At 45.5% G+C, this 21,355-nt stretch overlaps 1 protein-coding gene across 1 annotated transcript; it reads right to left on the bottom strand.

Annotated features, from left to right (window-relative positions):
* Window positions 1-998: 998 nt before the first annotated feature.
* Window positions 999-20,949, bottom strand: PPP1R14D (protein phosphatase 1 regulatory inhibitor subunit 14D). Its single transcript, XM_040412138.1, has 5 exons — window positions 20,890-20,949; window positions 20,507-20,783; window positions 5,780-5,869; window positions 3,231-3,263; window positions 999-1,258 (listed from the first exon to the last, which is right to left on the bottom strand). The coding sequence occupies exons 2-5, from the start codon at window positions 20,750-20,752 to the stop codon at window positions 1,190-1,192; spliced, it is 438 nt and encodes a 145-aa protein (XP_040268072.1). The 5' UTR covers window positions 20,753-20,783; window positions 20,890-20,949; the 3' UTR covers window positions 999-1,189.
* Window positions 20,950-21,355: the final 406 nt, after the last annotated feature.

The following is a 21,355-nucleotide window of genomic DNA, read 5'->3' as shown; positions in this document are numbered from 1 at the left end:
CTGCCATTTTTAATCCTGTAGCTTTTTGTCTTGAACTCCCTCAGGCCCTGAAAATTCATAATGTGTTTCATAAATCTTTGTTGGAGAGATATGTTGAACCTTTGGAGCCGTCTTTCTTGCCACCCGCTCCTGTCATGGTGGAGGGTAGTTTGGAATTTCAGATCGCTAAGATAATTGACTCTTGAGTTCTCCGTAGATCTCTTCAGTATCTTGTTCACTGGAAGGGTTATGGACCAGAGGAGAGGATGTGGGTACCGGCATCTGACTTGAATGCCAGTCGTTTGGTTAAAGCTTTTCACAGGTCTCACCCGGTCCTGGGTGTCCGGAGGTCACCCATAGAAGGCGGGTACTGTCACGGACATTCCCGCGACAGGTGGCAGGAGATCGGTGAGACTGGCAACGCGTGGTTTGACCTGACATGTTTTCTGCTTGGATCAAATGACGTCTGTGTTTTTTCTGGTGCTTGTCACACCTTCTTTCCCCAGGTGTGGCTATTAGGGTCATTTAACCTTCTCTATTTATAGTTGCTTCTCCCACAATGCTGTGCGGTTTATAGCTTCTGTTTGGACCTTTGGATAGATTGTGGTTGGATCTCGGCTGAGTTCCTGGTGTTTCATTGCTCCTTTGAAGCCCTTTTGTATTTTGTTTGGGTTCTGTGTGTTGCATTTCCCTATTGTTTGTATTAGGCCTGAAGGAGACTTCTGTTCGTCCTTCCTTTTGGAGGAACAGGTAATCTTGTCCATGCTATTAGTACCAGGGTCCTATAGGTATTCCTGTGGATGAACTCACCTACCTTTGGGGTCTGTTCATACTGGTAGTCAGTCAGGATTTTGGTTAGGGTTTTCACTAGGAAGTGTCCATTTTCCTTCCCTAGTTCTCAAGCCCGATTCCCTTTTCCCCCCTTCCCTCCTATGCTCGGTGTGGTGTTTCTCTCCCACACCGAAGCGTGACAGATGCCAAAGCTTAGCCATCTTCTCACTATTGAATGGTAGTATTGATTCACATGAATTGAATTTTTAATACATCTTGGGAGTATGGATGAAAACATCACAGCATTGGTCATACACACATTATGGTGCCTATTTGTAACATGTTGGTCTAAGATTTCCTTTAGCAGGACTGTACCGAGCAATGCACTGCTGATCCTCCTATCTACAGTTATGACACTAAGCTAAAAATTCAATATAAGTCATTTGTGCTGTAAATCTGATAATTTCCGCAGTCCTTTTAGACGCTCCAGCAGCTCCATAGTGAATTCCTGGAATAGAAAAGATGATATTGTGTTTAGCATCCTTATTATACAGCTTCTGTAAGTAGTCCATATACTAAAGGGGTTTTCTGGGATTTTTTAACTGATGACCTATCCTCTGGATAGGTCATCAGTATCTGATCAGTGGGGGTTCGACATCTGTGGGAGCCCCGTCGATTAGCTGTTTGAGAAGGCAGTGGTTCTCACAGTAGCGCCTCGGCCTTCTCTAGCTTTTCCTAGGCCAAGTGTCAACGCGTTCATCAGTCACATGGTCTAGGCTCAGCCCCATAGAGGAGAATGGGGCTGAGCTGCAATACCAATCACAGCCACTATACAATGTACGGCGCTGTGCTTGGAGAGCAGAATGAAGGACGTAGTGCTAATGCGAGCGCCAGTGCCTTCTAAACAGCCGATCAGAGGGGTCCCGGGTGTCGGACCCCCACCAGACAGATACTGATGAGATGACCTATCCTGAGGATAGTTTAGAAATCACAGTTTCAGTGTACCACAGCAGGCTCTTCCATTCTAGTGAGCTGTAGGAGGTTTTCCCGGCATTTACCGCCATGTGGGTAAATTATTCACTTTAGTGAAGGAGGCAGATGTGAGTCATGCGGATTGCATTTATTGCGGTAATCAACATAATAAAGTTGTGTTACGCCTTTTTCTAGTCAAAAGCAGGAGTAGAGAACACAGGGAAGAGGAGTTTTATCACTGACAGTTTTGTATGTGTTCCTAAGTTTGGCTTAGAGCCTCTGGATTGGTCACCCACATCAGATTGGTGGGGTTCAGGCATCCGGCCCCCCAGCTGCCCAGCTGTTTTGGGCTGCCGTGGCGCCAGAAACCATACAGTGTACGGAGCTAGAGGCAGACAGCGCCATAAGGTCCCATTTAAGGCCTCATTCACATGAACGCATTTTGTTTCCGTGTCCGTTCCTTTTTGTCTTGCGGATAGGATGCGGACCCATTCATTTAAATGGATCCGCAAAAAATGCGGACAGCAAACAGTGTCCACATCTGTATGCTCGTTCCATAGCCCCACACAAATGATAGAACATGTAGTATTCTTGTCCGTTTTGCAGACAAGGATAGGCATTGTTACAATGGATCCGCAAAAAAAACGGATGCAATACGGATACCAAACGGACGTCATCTGTATTTTTTGCAGATCTGTGTTTTGTGGTCCGCAAAATACATAGGGTCGTGTGAATGTAGCCTAAGGAGCCTTCTGCTTCAACTTCCAAATGCTGTTAGCCTCCAGTGCCATGGCGGCATGGAACAGCTGACCCGCGGCTGTGCCATATGTTTGACCGTCCCACGAGATCTGTTCTGGATGCTTTCATTCTGGCAACATTCTGTTTCTTTGACCGGAAGCTGCGGTTTTGTGTCCGGTCATAAAAACGAGAAAAAAATGGATCTGGCACTGAAAACTATGTAAGTCAAGGGTGACGGATCCGTTTTTTAGAAGCTTAAAAAAAAAACGGTCTGTTGACCATTGACTTTTAATGTATTTAGTGACAGATCCGGGGTTTTTTCCATTTTGATTTCACACAACCGCATCCTAAGGGAACGGAGGCATCCTGATGTGCAAAATCATCTGTCGGATCACAGTACCGGAATTAAAAACGCAAGTGTGAAAGTAGCCTAAGAGAGCACAACAAAAGAGCACAGCTCCTTCACTTTCAGGATCTCTAAGGGACTCTACATTGATGGGCTTAGTATATATGATTGGTGGGTGTCCCAACCCAAGAACCCCAACTTGAACAGAAGGATTCGGGGCAGTCCTTACGTGTGTGGCTCGGCCCATTCAAGTGAACTCGTCTGACCTTCAGTACCAAACAGAGCAGTAACAGGTCCTGCAGAGAAGGGGCTGCAATGTTCCAGAAAGTACCTTGACCCCACCAATCTTCTGATTGGCAATGCAATGTGTTTGTGTGTGGAATAGTTTTGGGAAACTTTCATCATAGCAGAGTATGTTACTCACTTCTGCAGGTCTGGGGCACTCTTGAAGGATATCCTGAGAATAAAAATATAAACTAATGATAACATAGTTATAATGGAGAACTATATAGTTGAGTCACATTCGTAGGACTACCAGCAGAGTAACCACCGTGTGCACCATGGACAGCAGCTAGAAGGCTTTGGAGTAACTCAATAAGGTCCTGGTTGTCACAGGTATCTGGAGCCATGCTGACCCCAGTGCTGGAGGGTGTGCGTGGGGAGGATCCATAGAGCGACCACAACAATTGAGGTGGTCCCACAGATGCTCAATTGGGTTCAAGTCTGGGGAATTAGGGGGCCAGGGTAGTACTTGAAGTTTTAGTCATGCTCTTCCAACCAATGTCAGACATTTCTAGCCGTGTGACTTCTCATTGTCTTTCTGGAGGATATCATCCGTCCCAGGGAAGACAATCAGCATGTATGGGTGTACGTGATCTGCAAGGATGGATTCATACCCAAATTGGTTAAGAGTGCCTTCCACATGGTGGAGAAGGGGGGGACAGAAAATGCTACAAAAACATTCCCCAGACTATAACGCCAGCACCATTTCCATGTAGTCGTATGAGGGCGCGTTTTTTGCAGGACAAGTTGTAGTTTTTAATGGCATCATTTTGGGATACACATAGCTTACTGATGAACTTTTATTAACTCTTTCCGGGAGGGGGATGTGAAAAACAGTAATACTGCCACTGAGTTTTTACGTTATAATTGTGCTTCTGTGGGGTTTCTCTCTGTGCCTCTGCCCCGCAAAAATATAGAACTTGTTTTTTTCTATTGCGGTGCAGACGGATCACGGACCCATTTAAGTTGAATGGGTCTGCATCCGTCTTTGGAAACCGCACGGATGTTGCCTGCGGGCAGCCTGACGTGCACAGTATCATCGCAATCTATGATGCTGTGTGCTCCTGTGAGCACGATCAATGCCGCTCCGGGACATATTGCCCGCTCACGGACTATGTGTGCAAGGATCCTATTGTGTAGTGTGGTTCGTTGGTGCAGCAATACCAAATATGTGCATATTTTATTTTTGCAATTTTTTCCATTGAAAAGTGTTTTTTCAGTGGAAAAATTAGTATTTTGTTACTTGGAATTTTTTTTATTTAATAAAAACCTTTACCCATTAATTAACCCTATAAGGGAAGTATAATAGCCGATCTTTTGCTCGCTTCTAAAATACATTGCACTGTTTGTGCAGTACAGTGTATTTTACAGTCAGTGCTATACTGACATCCACCAGCAGGCCGCGCCAGAGGGGTGCACCTGCTGGGATATGCTGGAGGCAGACCTGGGGTCCTAATTAGGCCTTAGTCTGCATGTACAGACATCGGCACCCCACAGTCTCATTTGTGCGGTGCCAATGGGAGACAAAGGGAGTCCGCGCACCCCCTGTAACACCTTACATGCCGCAGGCGCTATTGACCATGGCATCTAAAGGATTACATAGCCCAGATCAGCACTTCTAACAGTCTGGGCAGTTAGAGCAGGAGCGTGGCTCTCATTTAAGAGACATGCCCCAACACAGCGATGTACAGGAGACCCATGCAGTGTTTTAGACAGGCCCGCCTTAAAAAGGCAGCGGACCAGCCTGAAGCCCCTTAGTGACTGCCCTAAAAAGGTGTATGGGTGGTGACTAAGGGGTTAAGCAAAACCCATGCTCCAAAATTTAAACGATGCTCCTTTGTTTCTGAGGCCTACTATGTGCCCTAACCTCTGTTTACAACCACATACGGAGTAATGTGTACCAATTTGTGGGGTGCTTTTTCTCAGGTTAACCTTTGTGAAAATGAAAAATTGGGAGTAATAATTACCAACGTACTTTAAAAAAAATGGAGAGGACTAGTGTTGAGCGAACTTCTGTTTTAAGTTCGGCGTCTAAAGTTCGGCTTCCGGTTAGCGGAGAATCCCGATATGGATTCTGAATTCCGTTGTGGTCCGTGGTAGCGGAATCAATAATGGCCAGTTATTGATTCCGCTACCACGGACCACAACGGAATTCGGAATCCATATCGGGATTCTCCGCTAACCGGAAGCCGAACTTTAGACGCCGAACTTAAAACAGAAGTTCACTCAACACTAGAGAGGACTCATTGACTTCTATGGGAACGTTTTTTAGGCAGCGGTCAGGAGGGAGTAGACAAGCTGTGATATCACCTGTTATGAATGGCAAATCCTGTCTTCTCAGTGTAATCCTGCTTGTGATGATAAGGAGATAACTGCAGTAAAGTGATCTGTACAGATCATGAAGTGGCGCCTATTATTAAGCCTAGCAGTCAATGAGAAGACTGCAGGTTTTTATGGTTTTACGGATACGGACATGGAAAATTTTAAGTTATACCCACACAAGAATTTTCTGATGACACATTCCCAACAAATTCTATGAAAAGGTCTAAACTGTCGGTGTCATTAAGAGGTTAATCTACGTAGCTGGCATTTTACAATCATCTATAACGTGCTCATAAGATTATTAGACATAATTATTGTTACTGAAAAGGTTGCGATTTGGGGATTTTGCTTATGAATCGTAGGAATTACCTGGAGCCTAGATTTTTGCTCCTCACATGAAAGATCCAATAGATCATCAATATCGATCTCGGGTTCGGCCGCTTCATCCCGTAGATCCTCCTGTTACAGGACATGAAAGCAGCCTGGTTACTTTTCCTGCAGAAAGAGTTTACGTCTGGTCGTTTTATAGACCACATTGATCAGAAAGGCATCAATAAAACAGATTTGGGCCATAAGGACACAGCAATTACCAAATGGCACGAGATGGAATAAATACATCATTTTCTCAATGATGCCACCACTGTGAGTGGCAGTGTAGGTACAGTCAGTGGCGTGCCCAGGGTGTTTGGCACCCGGGGCAGGTCATTTCTCTGGCACCCCCCCCAATAATTGACCACATACCTCTTACATCCAGGGATATCTCCTGTCATGTAGACCTTCTCTTTCCTATTCTCCTCCGTTAGACCGCCATGAGAAATTATTTCAGCCGCATCTCGTCTCTACAGAGTTTATAATAAAGACACGTTAGATTTCTCAGTTTTTCCATCAACCTCCCGATCCTGGTGTCCCCACAGTGTCATCCTGCTGCCACCCCCAATACTGTGCCCGTTGTGCTCCCCAATGCCCCAGGTACTATACTGCTGAAAAAATAGTGACCCTAATAGACATAATTAGAGTCATTTATCAAACTGGTGTAAAGTAGAACTAGATTTCCAAAAGAGCTGTCAAATATGAAAGGTGGAATCTGATTGGCTGCTATGGGCAACTAACCCAGTTCTACTTTACACCAATTTGATAAATGACCCCAAATGTTCCTATAGTGTCCACATCAGCTATAATGTCCCCTAGAGTGCCCCCAGTAATAATAACACCCTATATTGTGCTCCAGGCAATAATCCCTGTATAGTGTCCCCAGAAATAATAGACTGGCCTCTACAGTGCCTCCCCAACAGAAAGGCCCCCCATGCTGCCCCCCACACAGTAGTGTCCCCCATGCTGCCCCCCACACAGTAGTGTCCCCCACACAGTAGTGTCACCCACACAGTAGTGTCCCCCACACACAGTAGTGTCCCCCACACTGCCCCCCACACAGTAGTGTCCCCCACACTGTAGAGTCCCCCACACAGTAGTGTCCCCCATGCTGCCCCCCACACAGTAGTGTCCCCCACACAGTAGTGTCCCCCACACACAGTAGTGTCCCCCACACTGCCCCCCACACAGTAGTGTCCCCCACACTGCCCCCATACAGTAGTGTCCCCTACACTGTAGAGTCCTCCATACAGTAGTGTCCCCCACGCTGCCCCCCACACAGTAGTGTCCCCCACACAGTAGTGTCCCCCACACTGCCCCCACACAGTAATTTCCCCCACGCTGCCCCCACACAGTAGTGTCCCCCACACTGCCCCCCACAAAAGTAGTGTCCCCCACGCTGCCCCCACACAGTAGTGTCCCCCACACTGCCCCCCCCACACACAGTAGTGTCACCCACACAGTAGTGTCCCCCACACACAGTAGTGTCCCCCACACTGCCCCCATACAGTAGTGTCCCCCACACAATAGTGTCCCCCACACTGCCCTCCACACAGTAGTGTCCCCCACACTGCCCCCATACAGTAGTGTCCCCTACACTGTAGTGTCCTCCATACAGTAGTGTCCCCCACGCTGCCCCCCACACAGTAGTGTCCCCCACACTGCCCCCACACAGTAATTTCCCCCACACTGCCCCCCACACAGTAGTTTCCCTCACACTGCCCCCACACAGTAATTTCCCTCACACTGCCCCCACACAGTAGTTTCCCTCACACTGCCCCCACACAGTAGTGTCCCCCACGCTGCCCCCCACACAGTAGTGTCCCCCACACTGCCCCCACACAGTAATTTCCCCCACACTGCCCCCCACACAGTAGTTTCCCTCACACTGCCCCCACACAGTAATTTCCCCCACACTGCCCCCCACACAGTAGTTTCCCTCACACTGCCCCCACACAGTAATTTCCCTCACACTGCCCCCACACAGTAATTTCCCTCACACTGCCCCCACACAGTAATTTCCCCCACACTGCCCCCCACACAGTAGTTTCCCTCACACTGCCCCCACACAGTAATTTCCCCCACACTGCCCCCCACACAGTAGTTTCCCTCACACTGCCCCCACACAGTAATTTCCCCCACACTGCCCCCCACACAGTAGTGTCCCCCACACAGTAATTTCCCCCACACTGCCCCCCACACAGTAGTGTCCCCCACACACAGTAGTATCCCCACACTGCCCCCATACAGTAGTGTCCCCCACACAGTAATTTCCCCCACACTGCCCCCCACACAGTAGTGTCCCCCACACACAGTAGTATCCCCACACTGCCCCCATACAGTAGTGTGCCCCACACAGTAATTTCCCCCACACTGCCCCCACACAGTAATTTCCCCCACGCTGCCCCCACACAGTAGTGTCCCCCACGCTGCCCCCCACACAGTAGTGTCCCCCACACTGCCATCCCTCCCATAATAAATTTCCCCCAACTGTGCCACACAGTATCCCACCATATTCCCCCCACGTCCTCCTGTGTGCACTCCCCTCATGTCCCCCAAAGTTGGCACATTATAAAATAAAATAAAAGTTTGCCCCCACACGTCCTCTGTACACCCCGGCCCCCTCATGTCCCCCAAAGTTGGCACATAAAAAAATAAAAAAAAATAAAAGCTAAATACGTACCTGAGCTTGCTTGCAGAGTCCCGGTGTTCTGAGATATTTTCCTACCTCAGATATTTTCCTACCTCAGATATTTTCCTACCCGCGAACTGAGCATGCTCAGTTCGCGGGTAGGAAAATATCTGAGGTAGGAAAATATCTCAGAACACCGGCACTGTGCTGCTGAGTCCCGACACAGGCCTAGTAGGCGGCGGCGGGGCAGGGAACTATGCGCTGCCGCAGTATGTGGGACTGGGTCATGGGTGTCAGCGCTTCAGCAATGAGCGCTTCCATCTGTATTGATGGAAGCGCTCATTGCTTCTGGACCTGCTGGCACCCGGGGCGCTTTGGCCCCCCCCCCCCGGGCACGCCACTGGGTACAGTATGTTTACTCTAGAAGTTATGAATGAGTTTGTAAAAGTTTGCAACGAAGGTCCAGATGACTGTGACATTATGTAGAGTGCTCCTTATCTCAATCTGGAAAGCAAAAAACTGTTCATGCATGAACCAAAACTAACATAAAAGCTGATAAGAGGGTAACGTTGTGATGGGTAAGGGTACTTTCACACTAACGTTAGAAGAATCCGGCAGGCAGTTCCATTCCATATTTTCCGGATCCGTTAGACTTTTGCATTGAAATACCGTATCCGTCTTTCTGGTATCATCCAGATCCGGTATTTTCGCAGCGAGAAAGAACTGCGCATGCGCAGACCAGAAAACTGGATCCAGCGATGTGGCAATTTCCGGAACACTTGGTACTGGATCCGGCATTCATACATCTCTATGGAAATTAGTGCAAGTGCAGTAGTGTTCTGGATTTTGGCCGGAAAAAATACTGTACAAGGGACGGAACGGAAGACATCCTGATGCATACTGAACGGATTGCTTTCCATTCAGAATGCATTAGGACAAACCTGATGCGTTTTTTTCCGGTATTGAGACCCTTTACCAGATTTCAATACCGGAAAAGAATAACGCTAGTGTGAAAGTACCCTAAGGGTAGGTTCACATCAGCGTTATGTATTCTGTTATGCAGTATATAACGCTAGTGTGACATATTCTTTTTTTATCTAAGGCCTCATGCACACGACCGTTGTTGCGCTCCGTGTCCGTTGTTGTTTTCCGTGATCCGTGTTTCCAGTCCGTCAAAAAAAATATGACCTGTCCTATTTTTTTCACGGACAACGGTTCGCGGACCCATTCAAGTCAATAGGTCCGTGAAAAAACACGGAGGCACACAAGATTGTCGTCCGCGTCCGTTTTTTTCCTATCATTTGCAAGGCAAACTTGACTTAGATTTTTTTTCACTTTTCATGTCTGGTGATCCTCCAAAAATCAAGGAAGACACACGGAAACAAAAACGGAAACGGATCACGGAACAACGGAACCCCGTTTTGCGGACCGCGAAAAAATACTGTCGTGTGCATGAGGCCTTAACTTTATTGTGTTTTATGTGAATTTTACACAGGCCACATTTGCAGGCGATTGGAAGGAACACAATCACCTGCCCGTCAGTGGAGTATGGGGAGGAGCAATCACTAATGCCCTTGCTCGTCCCCATACTGACCCATTGTTTGGCGGCAACAGAGGCTGTTTACACTGACGATGGTCAGGAAGGCGTTCTGTCCAGCACCATGTACACTTCTGACTAGGCGATGCACTCCTATGGTTACCTGCGCTCCAACAACATTTCTTCAATGCACAGCTGACTACCACACTTAGGTCCCCTGCACACAAACGTGTGCGCCCCGTGGTCATGCTGCGGCCCGCAAAATGCGTGTCACAAACACAGTCCGTGGGGCAGCCGCAGCGGATCGCAGACCCATTCACTTAATGGGTCCGCGATCCGGCCTTTCCGCAAAGAGATAGGACATGTTCTATCTTTTTGCGGAACGGAAGTACGGGACGAAACCCCACGGAAGCACTCCGTAGTGGTTCCGTTCCGTACCATTCCGCATCTCCGGATTTGCGGACCCAGTCAAGTGATGCGGAATGCCCACGGAACGGCACCCGTGTATTGCAGATCCGCAAATGCGGTCCACAATACGGCAACGGGGCGCACACGTTCGTGTGCAGGGGGCCTTAGAATCCACTGATCGCCTACACAGTATACACAGTTTGGCTAGGTGATTGCTCCTCCATGCTCATTCCTAACTGTGCCTGGGGCAAATGCCCACTTCAGCTATGCCCCTGAACAGACACCGTGTGCCAGCTGATCCTGCTCTCGGGTTATACCACTTCAGAGGGAGTTTGTAGTCTATAACCATGGAGATGCACATCTGCATTTCTTAAATGAAGGCTCAGCAATCACAATGGAGATCCATGGTTAGCAAAATCATACCAAATGAGAATATCATATACACTCACCTAAAGAATTATTAGGAACACCTGTTCTATTTCTCATTAATGCAATTATCTAGTCAACCAATCACATGGCAGTTGCTTCAATGCATTCAGGGGTGTGCTCCTGGTCAAGACAATCTCCTGAACTCCAAACTGAATGTCAGAATGGGAAAGAAAGGTGATTTAAGCAATTTTGAGCGTGGCATGGTTGTTGGTGCCAGACGGGCCGGTCTGAGTATTTCACAATCTAATCAGTTACTGGGATTTTCACGCACAACCATTTCTAGGGTTTACAAAGAATGGTGTGAAAAAGGAAAAACATCCAGTATGCGGCAGTCCTGTGGGCAAAAATGCCTTGTGGATGCTAGAGGTCAGAGGAGAATGGGCCGACTGATTCAAGCTGATAGAAGAGCAACGTTGACTGAAATAACCACTCGTTACAACCGAGGTATGCAGCAAAGCATTTGTGAAGCCACAACACGCACAACCTTGAGGCGGATGGGCTACAACAGCAGAAGTCCCCACCGGGTACCACTCATCTCCACTACAAATAGGAAAAAGAGGCTACAATTTGCACGAGCTCACCAAAATTGGACTGTTGAAGACTGGAAAAATGTTGCCTGGTCTGATGAGTCTCCATTTCTGTTGAGACATTCAAATGGTAGAGTCTGAATTTGGCGTAAACAGAATGAGAACATGTATCCATCCTCTGATGGCTACTTCCAGCAGGATAATGCACCATGTCACAAAGCTCGAATCATTTCAAATTGGTTTCTTGAACATGACAATGAGTTCACTGTACTAAAATGGCCCCCACAGTCACCAGATCTCAACCCAATAGAGCATCTTTGGGATGTGGTGGAACGGGAGCTTCGTGCCCTGGATGTGCATCCCTCAAATCTCCATCAACTGCAAGATGCTATCCTATCAATATGGGCCAACATTTCTAAAGAATGCTATCAGCACCTTGTGGAATCAATGCCACGTAGAATTAAGGCAGTTCTGAAGGCAAAAGGAGGTCCAACACCGTATTAGTATGGTGTTCCTAATAATTCTTTAGGTGAGTGCATAACCCTTTCCTGACACGGCGATTTTCTTTTTTTTTTAATTTTCGTTTTTTGCTCCCTGCCTTCCCATACCTATTTTCTTTTTTCATTCACAGATTTTTGCTCTTCATTCTCCAGTATGGATACCACATATTGCAACTTGTACAGAATAATGGAATTTGTTCCGTTATTCTGTACAGAATTACCGCCGATCGCGGATATTAACAGCAGGCACCCTGTGGCTATGGCGCCGCTCCACTTAGGAGCGGGTACCATCTTTAAAGTCCCAACCGCCGACATAAATAGCAGTATGGTGGTGGGGAAGGGGTTAATCATGGCTGTGCTATCCATACACAGCTATGCTAGGTGTAATACATAACAATCCATGATATTACATTATACAACAAACCATTTGTGTAGGTGGGGGGGTTACACATATTCCATCGGGAACCCAGGAACTTTATGTCTCTAGTGCAATTTGTACTGGTTTTGAGGCCGCTTTGCCTCCTCCATCTTGGGCTGGAGACCTACGAGGTGCACCAGCATGATGTCACTGAAAGCAGACGGTTTGGGGGAAAGGGGCGTGGCTGAGCTCACATTGACTATAATGGCGCCTGTAAGCCTACTTTCACATTAGTGTTTTCAATTCCGCTATTGAGATCCATCATAGGATCTCAAGAGCGGAAGAAAACGCGTCAGTTTTGTCCCCATTCATTGTCAATGGGGACAAAACTGAACTGAACAAAACGGAAAGCACCAGAATGCCTTCCGTTCCGTTTGGTTGCGTCCCCATCACGGACAGAATAACGCTGGCACACCATGTAAGTCAATGGGGACGGATCCGTTTTCTCCGACACAATAGAAAACGGATTCGTCCCCCATTGACTTTCAATGGTGTTCATGATGGATCCGTCATGGCTATAGAAGACATAATACAACCGGATCCGTTCATGACGGATGCATGCGGTTGTATTATGGTAACGGACCATGTCCATGACGGATCCGCAAAAAACGCTAATGTGAAAGTAGCCTAAGCTGAATAATGATGAAGGACCGGATGTAGGAACCTAGAATTACATCTGGAGTAAGTGATTTTATATGTTGTTTATTTATATATTTTTTTCTGCAATTTGAGAAGAAAAAGGCTATCCAGGTTTTCCAAGTTAATGAATGGAAAGTCCGGCCATCAATGACACCATTTGGTATTATATATCTCTACTACAGCTTTCCTGGGATCCTGAAAGGAAAATCTAGCACGCTATGGCACAATTTGTCAGCAAGAGGGAGATTTACCTAGGTAGTTATAGTATTTATTACAGCTCCATATAGATTTGCCTTTCAGGATCCTGGGAAAGCTGGGTATCAAACAATGTAAATCTGTAATAGAGATCTAATGAATATTATAACTACCCAGATATATTTCCCTCTTGCTCTAGATTTGCCTTTCATGGTCCTGGGAAAGCTGGGGAGCAAGATATGGCACAATTAGGTAGATTTATCTTGTATGATATAGTATTCTGCAGATGTATGTTACAGCTTTCCCAGAACACTGAAAGGCAAGTCTACCTAGCAATAGAAGAAGGTAGGAGTGAGGAGGGCGGTTGTTTAGGTATAGTTAGTATTCAGCAGTCCCTATTATAGCTGAATATATATTTTTTTTTTTTGCAGAGAAGAGGGCACTAATGGGGGCATTATTAATTCTGGGGAGCACTAATGGGGGCATTACTATTACTGGGGGGCTCTAATGGGGGCCTTACTATTACTGGGGGGGCTCTAGTGGGGGCATTACTATTACTGGGGGGGGCTCTAGTGGGGGCATTACTATTACTGGGGGGGGCTCTAGTGGGGGCATTACTATTACTGGGGAGCACTAATAGGGGCATTATTAATTCTGGGGGGGCACTAATGGGGGCATTACTATTACTGGGGGCTCTAATGGGGGCATAATTATTACTGGGGGCTCTAATGGGGGCATTACTATTACTGGGGGGGCACTAATGGGGGCATTATTAATTCTGGGGAGCACTAATGGGGGCATTTCTATTACTGGGGGGTTCTAGTGGGGGCATTACTATTACTGGGGGGGCACTAATGGGGGCATTACTATTACTGGGGGAGCACTATTCCAAATGGGGGTGTTATTCTTACTGGGGGCACTAATGGGGGCATTACTATTACTGGGGAGCACTAATAGGGCATTATTAATTCTGGGGAGCACTAATAGGGGCATTACTATTACTGGGGGGGCTCTAATGGGGGCATTACTATTACTGGGGGGGCACTAATGGGGGCATCATTCCAAATGGGGTTGTTATTCTTACTGGGGGCACTAATGGGGGCATTACTATTACTGGGGAGCCCTAATGAGGTCATTATTCTTACTGGGGGGCACTAATGGGGACATTATTCTTATTGAGGGGCACTAATGGGGGCATTATTAATTCTGGGGAGCACTAATGGGGGCATTACTATTACTAGGGGTATTAATGGGGGCAATATTAATTCTGAAGGGCGCTAATGGGGGCATTACTATTACTGGGGGCAAAAATTGGAGGCACTACTAATTCTGGGCGGCACTAATGGGGGCATTAATATTACTGGGGGGCAGTAATGGAGGCATTAATATTAGGGTCCATTCACACATCCGCAAATGAGTCCGCATCCGTTCTGCAATATCGGGAACGGGTGCGGACCCATTCATTCTCTATTGTGCCGGAAGAGATGCGGAGAGCACACTATGCTTCCGGGCTTCGGCCTCGATCTTCCGGTCCACAGCTCCGCAAAAAAATAGAACATGTCCTATTCTTGTCCGCAATTGCGGACAAGAATTGGCAGTATTAAGGGGGGTGCCGGCCGGGTGTATTGCGGATTCGCAATACACTACGGATGTGTGAATGGACCCTTTTTGTGAGCCACAGTATGACAGTGACTTAACACCCCAAAAATCACACCCCCTTTAGAGTGTGGCTTAACTTGGCCGGTATTTTTTGTTGGGAAAGTGGCAACCCTATCTGTAGCATACATCCAGAATGTTAGATTGTCAGCTTTCTGACGCTCCCTAACACTGCATAGCTAGGCAGATCAGCCATTCAGCAGTCTAGGAAAGTGGGGTGACGGAGTGAGGAAGCAAGATGAGTATTTTTTATTTTTTTTAATAGGCAGGCAGTACTGGGGGCACTATGGGGGGGGGGGGCATTATACAAAGAATAGATAAATAGAAAGAAAAAGGAGGAGGTTAAACGAATCTTCGGGGGATAGATGGAACCCTTTGAAGAGAGTGTGAAACCTTTGGGCGCCAGAAGTAATGGATAAGAGAAAAGATAGTATCCAAGAGGGAATGTAAAAGTATAGTGGTGGACGGCGGCTGAGAATAGCATTAGTGATTACTAAACGCTTAATCGCATTGATAGAGTGAGCACTAAAAAGAATGTGGTGGTGGTGGAAGGGGAATATTCCACAGATATTTCCACTATTTAGTGCTGATTTGTGAGAAACAGCAAGTGTAAAGACAGAGCGCCACTCCCCATATGGCCATTAACGGAATTAGTTGACCGTTTGGTAGAAATGCACAAGATAAAGTGGAAAGTGTCTGCGTGAAGAGTGGAAACACATCTAACACGGGACGGTCTAGAGAGAAGTGAGTATATGATTAAGGCCCCTTTCACACGTCCGAGATTTCCGCGCGGGTGCAATGCGTCATTGCACCCGCACTGAATCCGGACCCATTAATTTCTATGGGGCTGTGCACATGAGCGGTGATTTTCACGCATCACTTGTGCGTTGCGTGAAAATCCCAGCATGCTCCTCTTTGTGCGTTTTCCACGCAACGCAGGCCCCATAGAAGTGAATGGGGCTGCGTGAAAATCACAAGCATCCGCAAGCAAGTGCGGATGCGGTGCGATTTTCACGCACGGTTGCTAGGAGACAATCGGGATGGAGACCCGATCATTATTATTTTCCCTTATAACATGGTTATAAGGGAAAATAATAGCATTCTGAATACATAATGCAAAGTACAATAGCGCTGGAGGGCTTCTCTTCTGTCTTTATCTTTGCTGTGCACAGGAAAAGGACCTGTGGTGATGTCACTACGCTCATTACATGGTCCGTCACATGATCCATCACCATGGTAAAAAAAAGCTCATGTGATGGACCATGTGATGAGTGCACTGACGTCATCAAAGGTCCTATTCCTCAAAGAAGAAGACAGAAGAGATGTCGGCTGCGCGAACAAGTGGATTAAGGTGAGTTAAATTATTATTATTTTTTTTTCAACCCCTCCAGCCCTATTGTACTATGCATTCTGTATTCACATGATAGGTAATAAAATAAAATACCTGAATCAATAAATAACGTATAAAATACACTATAAAATTAACCACACACGTAATAAATAACAGTATATAATAGATAATGGGTAGTGAGTGGGGCAGGGTAAGAATATGAATATTCAGCTAGGTATTGGCTATTTGCTCGATTATTTTTTCAATAATTTACATGCTCGAGTGATTCGTTGAGGCCAAATGGTGCTAGAGTGTTCAACTGGTAGATCCAGAATATTTCTTTCCTGCATAGGGTCTGGTAAGATTGGGGAATCCATTCGAGGGGGGTTAATCTGAACAATGTGGGGTCACTACCATGACGACTGCAAAGTAACTGGATACACTGTGGGTGCAGACTTTGCATTTAATATTAGATCTATGCTTGAATTAAGTATATGACGTTCGAGGTGCCACAGTTCATGCAGTGTCGTAATGAAATGGGTTCTCTAAGGGATGGTAGTGTCACGATTTTCCCACAATAGATAATATTACAATATTTGCACCTCTTTATTCCGCATTTGGAGGAACCTGGTCTTATTAGGCTTTTACTCTCAGAAGGCCCTCGGCTGGGATGATCTTTCATTAATTTTGGACAGGAAGGCGCTTGTAGGTTTTTTAAAGTTCGGGCTTTCCAGAAGGTTAGAATCGGAACTTTCGGAATATTAATCCCCAAAATAGGATCTTTTTAACAAAACTTTCCAGTGTTTTTAAACTAAAATTTGAATGTTTTGGGTTCATCTTGTCTCTTTTTGCTTTTCAAACTATCTACCTGGCTCTCTGTCAGAATAGTTTTTTTCTGATTCCTGTATTAATTTAGTGGGGTAACCCTTATCCTTAAATCTTTTCTTGAGAATATTTAATTGTTCCTTCATGATTTTATCATTCGAGCAATTTCTTCTAATTCGCTTCATTTGACTATATGGGATGTGATTTTTCCATCTGCGATGTTGGCAACTTGTAAAGTCTAGATAACTGTTTGTATCCACCTTTTTGAAATGTGTTTCAGTGGTAATTTTGTTATTGATTATTCTCAAGTGTAGATGGCCTTGATAGGGTGGTGTTCTAAAGGGAATTCTAAGTTCCAGTCGTTGTTATTAATACGGTTGACAAAGGTTGTTAAATCCTCAACTTCTCCATCCCAGATAAAAATAATATCATCGATATACCTTTTGTAAAATCTAATGTTAGGAGACCTAATTCCCCCTCAAAAGCCCCCATTAAAAGATTGGCAAATGCTGGGGCGAATTTTGTCCCCATTGCCGTCCCTTTTTTTTGCTGGTATACTGTATCCTGAAATATAAAATAATTATGGTTAAGGATGAATTGAATGAAATTGAGAATAAAGGTTCTCTGGGGTATCGTGGGGTCTGAACTTGGGGTCTGTTTTTTCTATAGATTTTAAACCTAAGGTATGGGTAATGTTGCTGTATAGTGAGCACATGTCCAAAGTAGCCCAACAGTAACCTTCTTTACAATCAAATGTCTCAAGGGTGGTGAGAAGTATCCCTGAGATAGGAGGGCAGTTCGAGTACGTATCTTTGTAGGATGCTGTCTACATAGTCAGAGAGGTTAGAAGTAAGGAATCCGACTCCAGATATAATGGGTCTCCCAGGGGGGTTGGTTAATGATTTGTGGACCTTTGGTAAAAAGTAGAATCTTGCTATGGAAGGGTGGAGTGTTTTTAAGAAAGTTCTTTTATTTTTTCCAATAACTCCGGTGCTAAAACCTTCGTCTATGAGGCAGACAAAGCCTTTTTAAACTCATTGGTAGGATCATGTGCCAATGGTTTATAATACTCGTTATCTGACAAAATGCGGAGGGATTCGGATCTATAGTAAGTGGAGTCCATAATTACATCCCCACCGCCTTTGTCAGCACTCTTGATCACAATGTCCCTATTTATAGTCAGAGAGTTAAGAGCTTTTAGTAGGTAGGGGTTCAAATTGTTCGCGTCCTCTGTAGTGGATATTGAACAGAGGGTCTCCCTAAAATCAGCCATTACCATGTTATAAAAGATCTCGATGTGAGGGCCCTTGCTCTCTAGGGGATAAAAGGTGGATTTCATTTTCACATTGGATGGGATGGGGGTAGTATGGGGTTCTGAATGTACGACTACTGGGACTGTAAGATCTACGGGGGCATGTGTGGGATTGGTAACGTTGGTGTTAGCATTGGAAACTATCTGTGGATCAATATGCTGGAGGTCTTTAATAGTGAAGTGTCTATGGAGGGTGAGTTTCGGATAAACTGGTTAAGATCAACGAATAATTCAAATAAGTCTGGTTGGTTGGTGGGACAAAAGAAGAGGCCTTTGGCGAGAAGTTCTATTTCATTATGTACGAGTATGTGCTTTGATAAATTGAAAATGCCGACCGCCCTTTCTAATTCTTTTGATTTCCTATTCAATATTCTGGTTTGGAGGTGCGTTTGTTCCTACCTCCCCTGCATCCTCTAAATCTGTGTTTGACCTTTTTTTCTTTTTTATGTTCGAGACTGGAGTGTAAAAGTGGGTGATTTTTAAGGACCGGGATGTCGATGGAGTGCTTAAGTGTGGGGAATCTATTTGAGGGATCATAGGACTGAGAGCTAAAAAACGGGTCGGAATCTGTCTGTCTGGAGTAAAAAAAGAAATTGTGTTTTGAGTAATGCATATCCCAGTCCTTGCCATCAGATGAATGTAACTGATTTTCAGATGCAGACATTTTCTGCAACAAATCCTGCTGCATGTGAAGGCATCTTAACAGTATGATTGTGTCTGCCCCAAAAATCCCTTACACTGTGCCAATTTGTGCCACTATATTTGCTAATGCGGGTACTGTTACAGCAATTAGTTTGTACTACTAATTTAAGAGATTCCTACCGGCAAAATTGCCATGTTACCACAGCAGGGACTGACTGGGAACTTAAAGTGGCTCTTGAAAAAAAAACTAAAAGTGGGCCCATGTTGTAGGTACAGAAGGCTGGACATACCAAGTAGGTAAGAGCCAGCAATACCTTAGTGCAGCACAAAATACCGCCCATGCAGAACCAAATAGCACAGTGCAGCACAATATACTGCCGCCCCAGACACAGTATTAACTGTATCATCATGAGTATGGCAATACAGTTAGTTCAGGAGGGCACCTGCAGCCACCGGCCAAGTGCATGATTACCTGATACTTCTAGCATTAATTATTGCTGAGAGCATTAGATCGTTATGTACCTGGCTGGCAGATGTAAAGAGGGCTCACTATAGAGTCTAGGGTCGATCCGTCCCAGTACCAGAGTAAAGAAAGGGTACTCAACCTAATCTCAGCCTCCTCCTCCTAAATTCTGAGACTGTAGATGGTAATAGTACCTGCTGGAGGTTGTTTATGTTATGTTAAAGGGATTGTCTACATGCCTTTTATGGTGGTCCCTAACAGGCCTCGGGCTAGGCTGCCGCCTTTTTACTAAGCGTGAAGAGCAGGAGCTCTGCTATCTCATGACAGGACCCCAACTCTCTCGACAGAAACGCCTATACGGCCCATTTAACCTCTTACATGCCTCGATCAATATCGGCCGCAGCATCTAAGTGGTTTAGAGTGAGGGGCTCACTCTGTCACGTATTAGCACCCTGCAAATGAGATGTCTTCACATGGCATCCAGGTCCCCAGGTCTGCCTGCAGAGGTGGGACCTGATAGTGGCTGTCAATTAGTGTTGATGCATCGGGACTTACCTCAGGCGTTCATTCTGTAGGATATTCGCAAATCATGACCGGTAGGTGGGCACTGAGGACTGGAGTTGGGGAACACTGCTGTACGGTGAACGACATAAAAATAAAAATGCCCGAATTGCTGTTTTTTGCTTATTTGCCACTAAAAGAACAAAACCAAAAGCGATCAAAAAATGTTATGTACCCCAAAATGATACAAATGAAAACTGTAAGCTATCCCACAAAAATCAAGCCCTTACACAGCTTCGTAGAAAGAAAAATAACAAAGTTATGGGTCTTGGTACGCGACAATGCAAAAAAGGGCTTTTACTGTGCAAAAGTAGTAAAACGTAAAAAGAAACCTAAATTGTTCACGCCCCCAAAAAGAGTTAATCAGTAAGTTATGCATACCCCAAATTGGTGCCATTAAATACTACAACTTTCCCCACAAAAAACATCGACTGAAAAATAAAAAAGTTATAGCTCCTGGAAGGCAGAGATGAAATTGCTTAATTACTAAAGCCTAAACAGGCTGGTCACTAAGGGGTTTAATTATACTGGTTAAAAATGAACAAAACACAATTTTTTTACACTAGACATAATATTGTATTAATAATATAAGCATCCTGTTCATAATTGTATATAAAAGCCACCAAAATAGCATGTTCCATTTTGCGACTTACTTGGCTCTGGTAGAGCTCCTGAATTTGGGCATCGATCCACTCCTCCAGTTTAATCCTGCGCTGGAGCTCTTTGCGGTTATATTTCACTGTTAGTTTACCAAGCTTCTTGGGTGTCACATCTTCATCTTGTTTTTCCAGAGCCAGGAAGGTGACCTGAGCTGGACGGCTGCTGCCTGTAGCCATATGCTCGTCTCTGGCCTTCTCTACGGCTTTTTGAGAATGAAACAGATCTCCAGGTATAGGCATGGATCAGAATCGATGTGGAGGCTGGAGACGACTGGGATAAATGTACAAGAGGAGAGGAAACCAGGAAGCAAAATACCTGTCAGGTTCTAAAGTTTCACTAGTCACATGTATACAGAGATCAAATGTTCACATATTACCTTATCACAACACAGATGTCTCTCGAGATAATGTGAAGGCCATTAATACGTGACCTTCATGGAGTCGTCACATTGAAAGGGGTTGTCCACTTTGAACTATCCCTACTTGTTAGAAAAAAAAATATATAAACATTACAAAATGTCCCCCTAAGCATCACAAAGCAAGGGAAAGTCTTTGTAGCGGCTCTCCATTCTATTAAAGGGGTTTTCTGAGAATTTTTATCTTCTGGATAGGTCATCAGTACCTGGTTGGTGGGGGTCCAACACCCGGGAACCCTGTTTCTCAAATAACTGATGGTGTTGGATCCCCACCGATCAGATACTGATGACCTATGGGTTAAAAAGGTCTTGGAAAACCCCTCTAATTCAGAATTTTCCAACAGAGTAGTCCATTGGTGGTTAGTGCGGCCCCCCCTATCAAAATCATTGGTGGCCAGTGCGGCCCCCCTCCCTCCCTTCCCAGTAT

Source organism: Bufo bufo, chromosome 11, assembly GCF_905171765.1.
Source record: "Bufo bufo chromosome 11, aBufBuf1.1, whole genome shotgun sequence".
NCBI lineage: Eukaryota > Metazoa > Chordata > Amphibia > Anura > Bufonidae > Bufo > Bufo bufo.
Note: the sequence above shows the minus strand (reverse complement) of the source record. Positions and strands in the feature narration are given on the sequence as shown.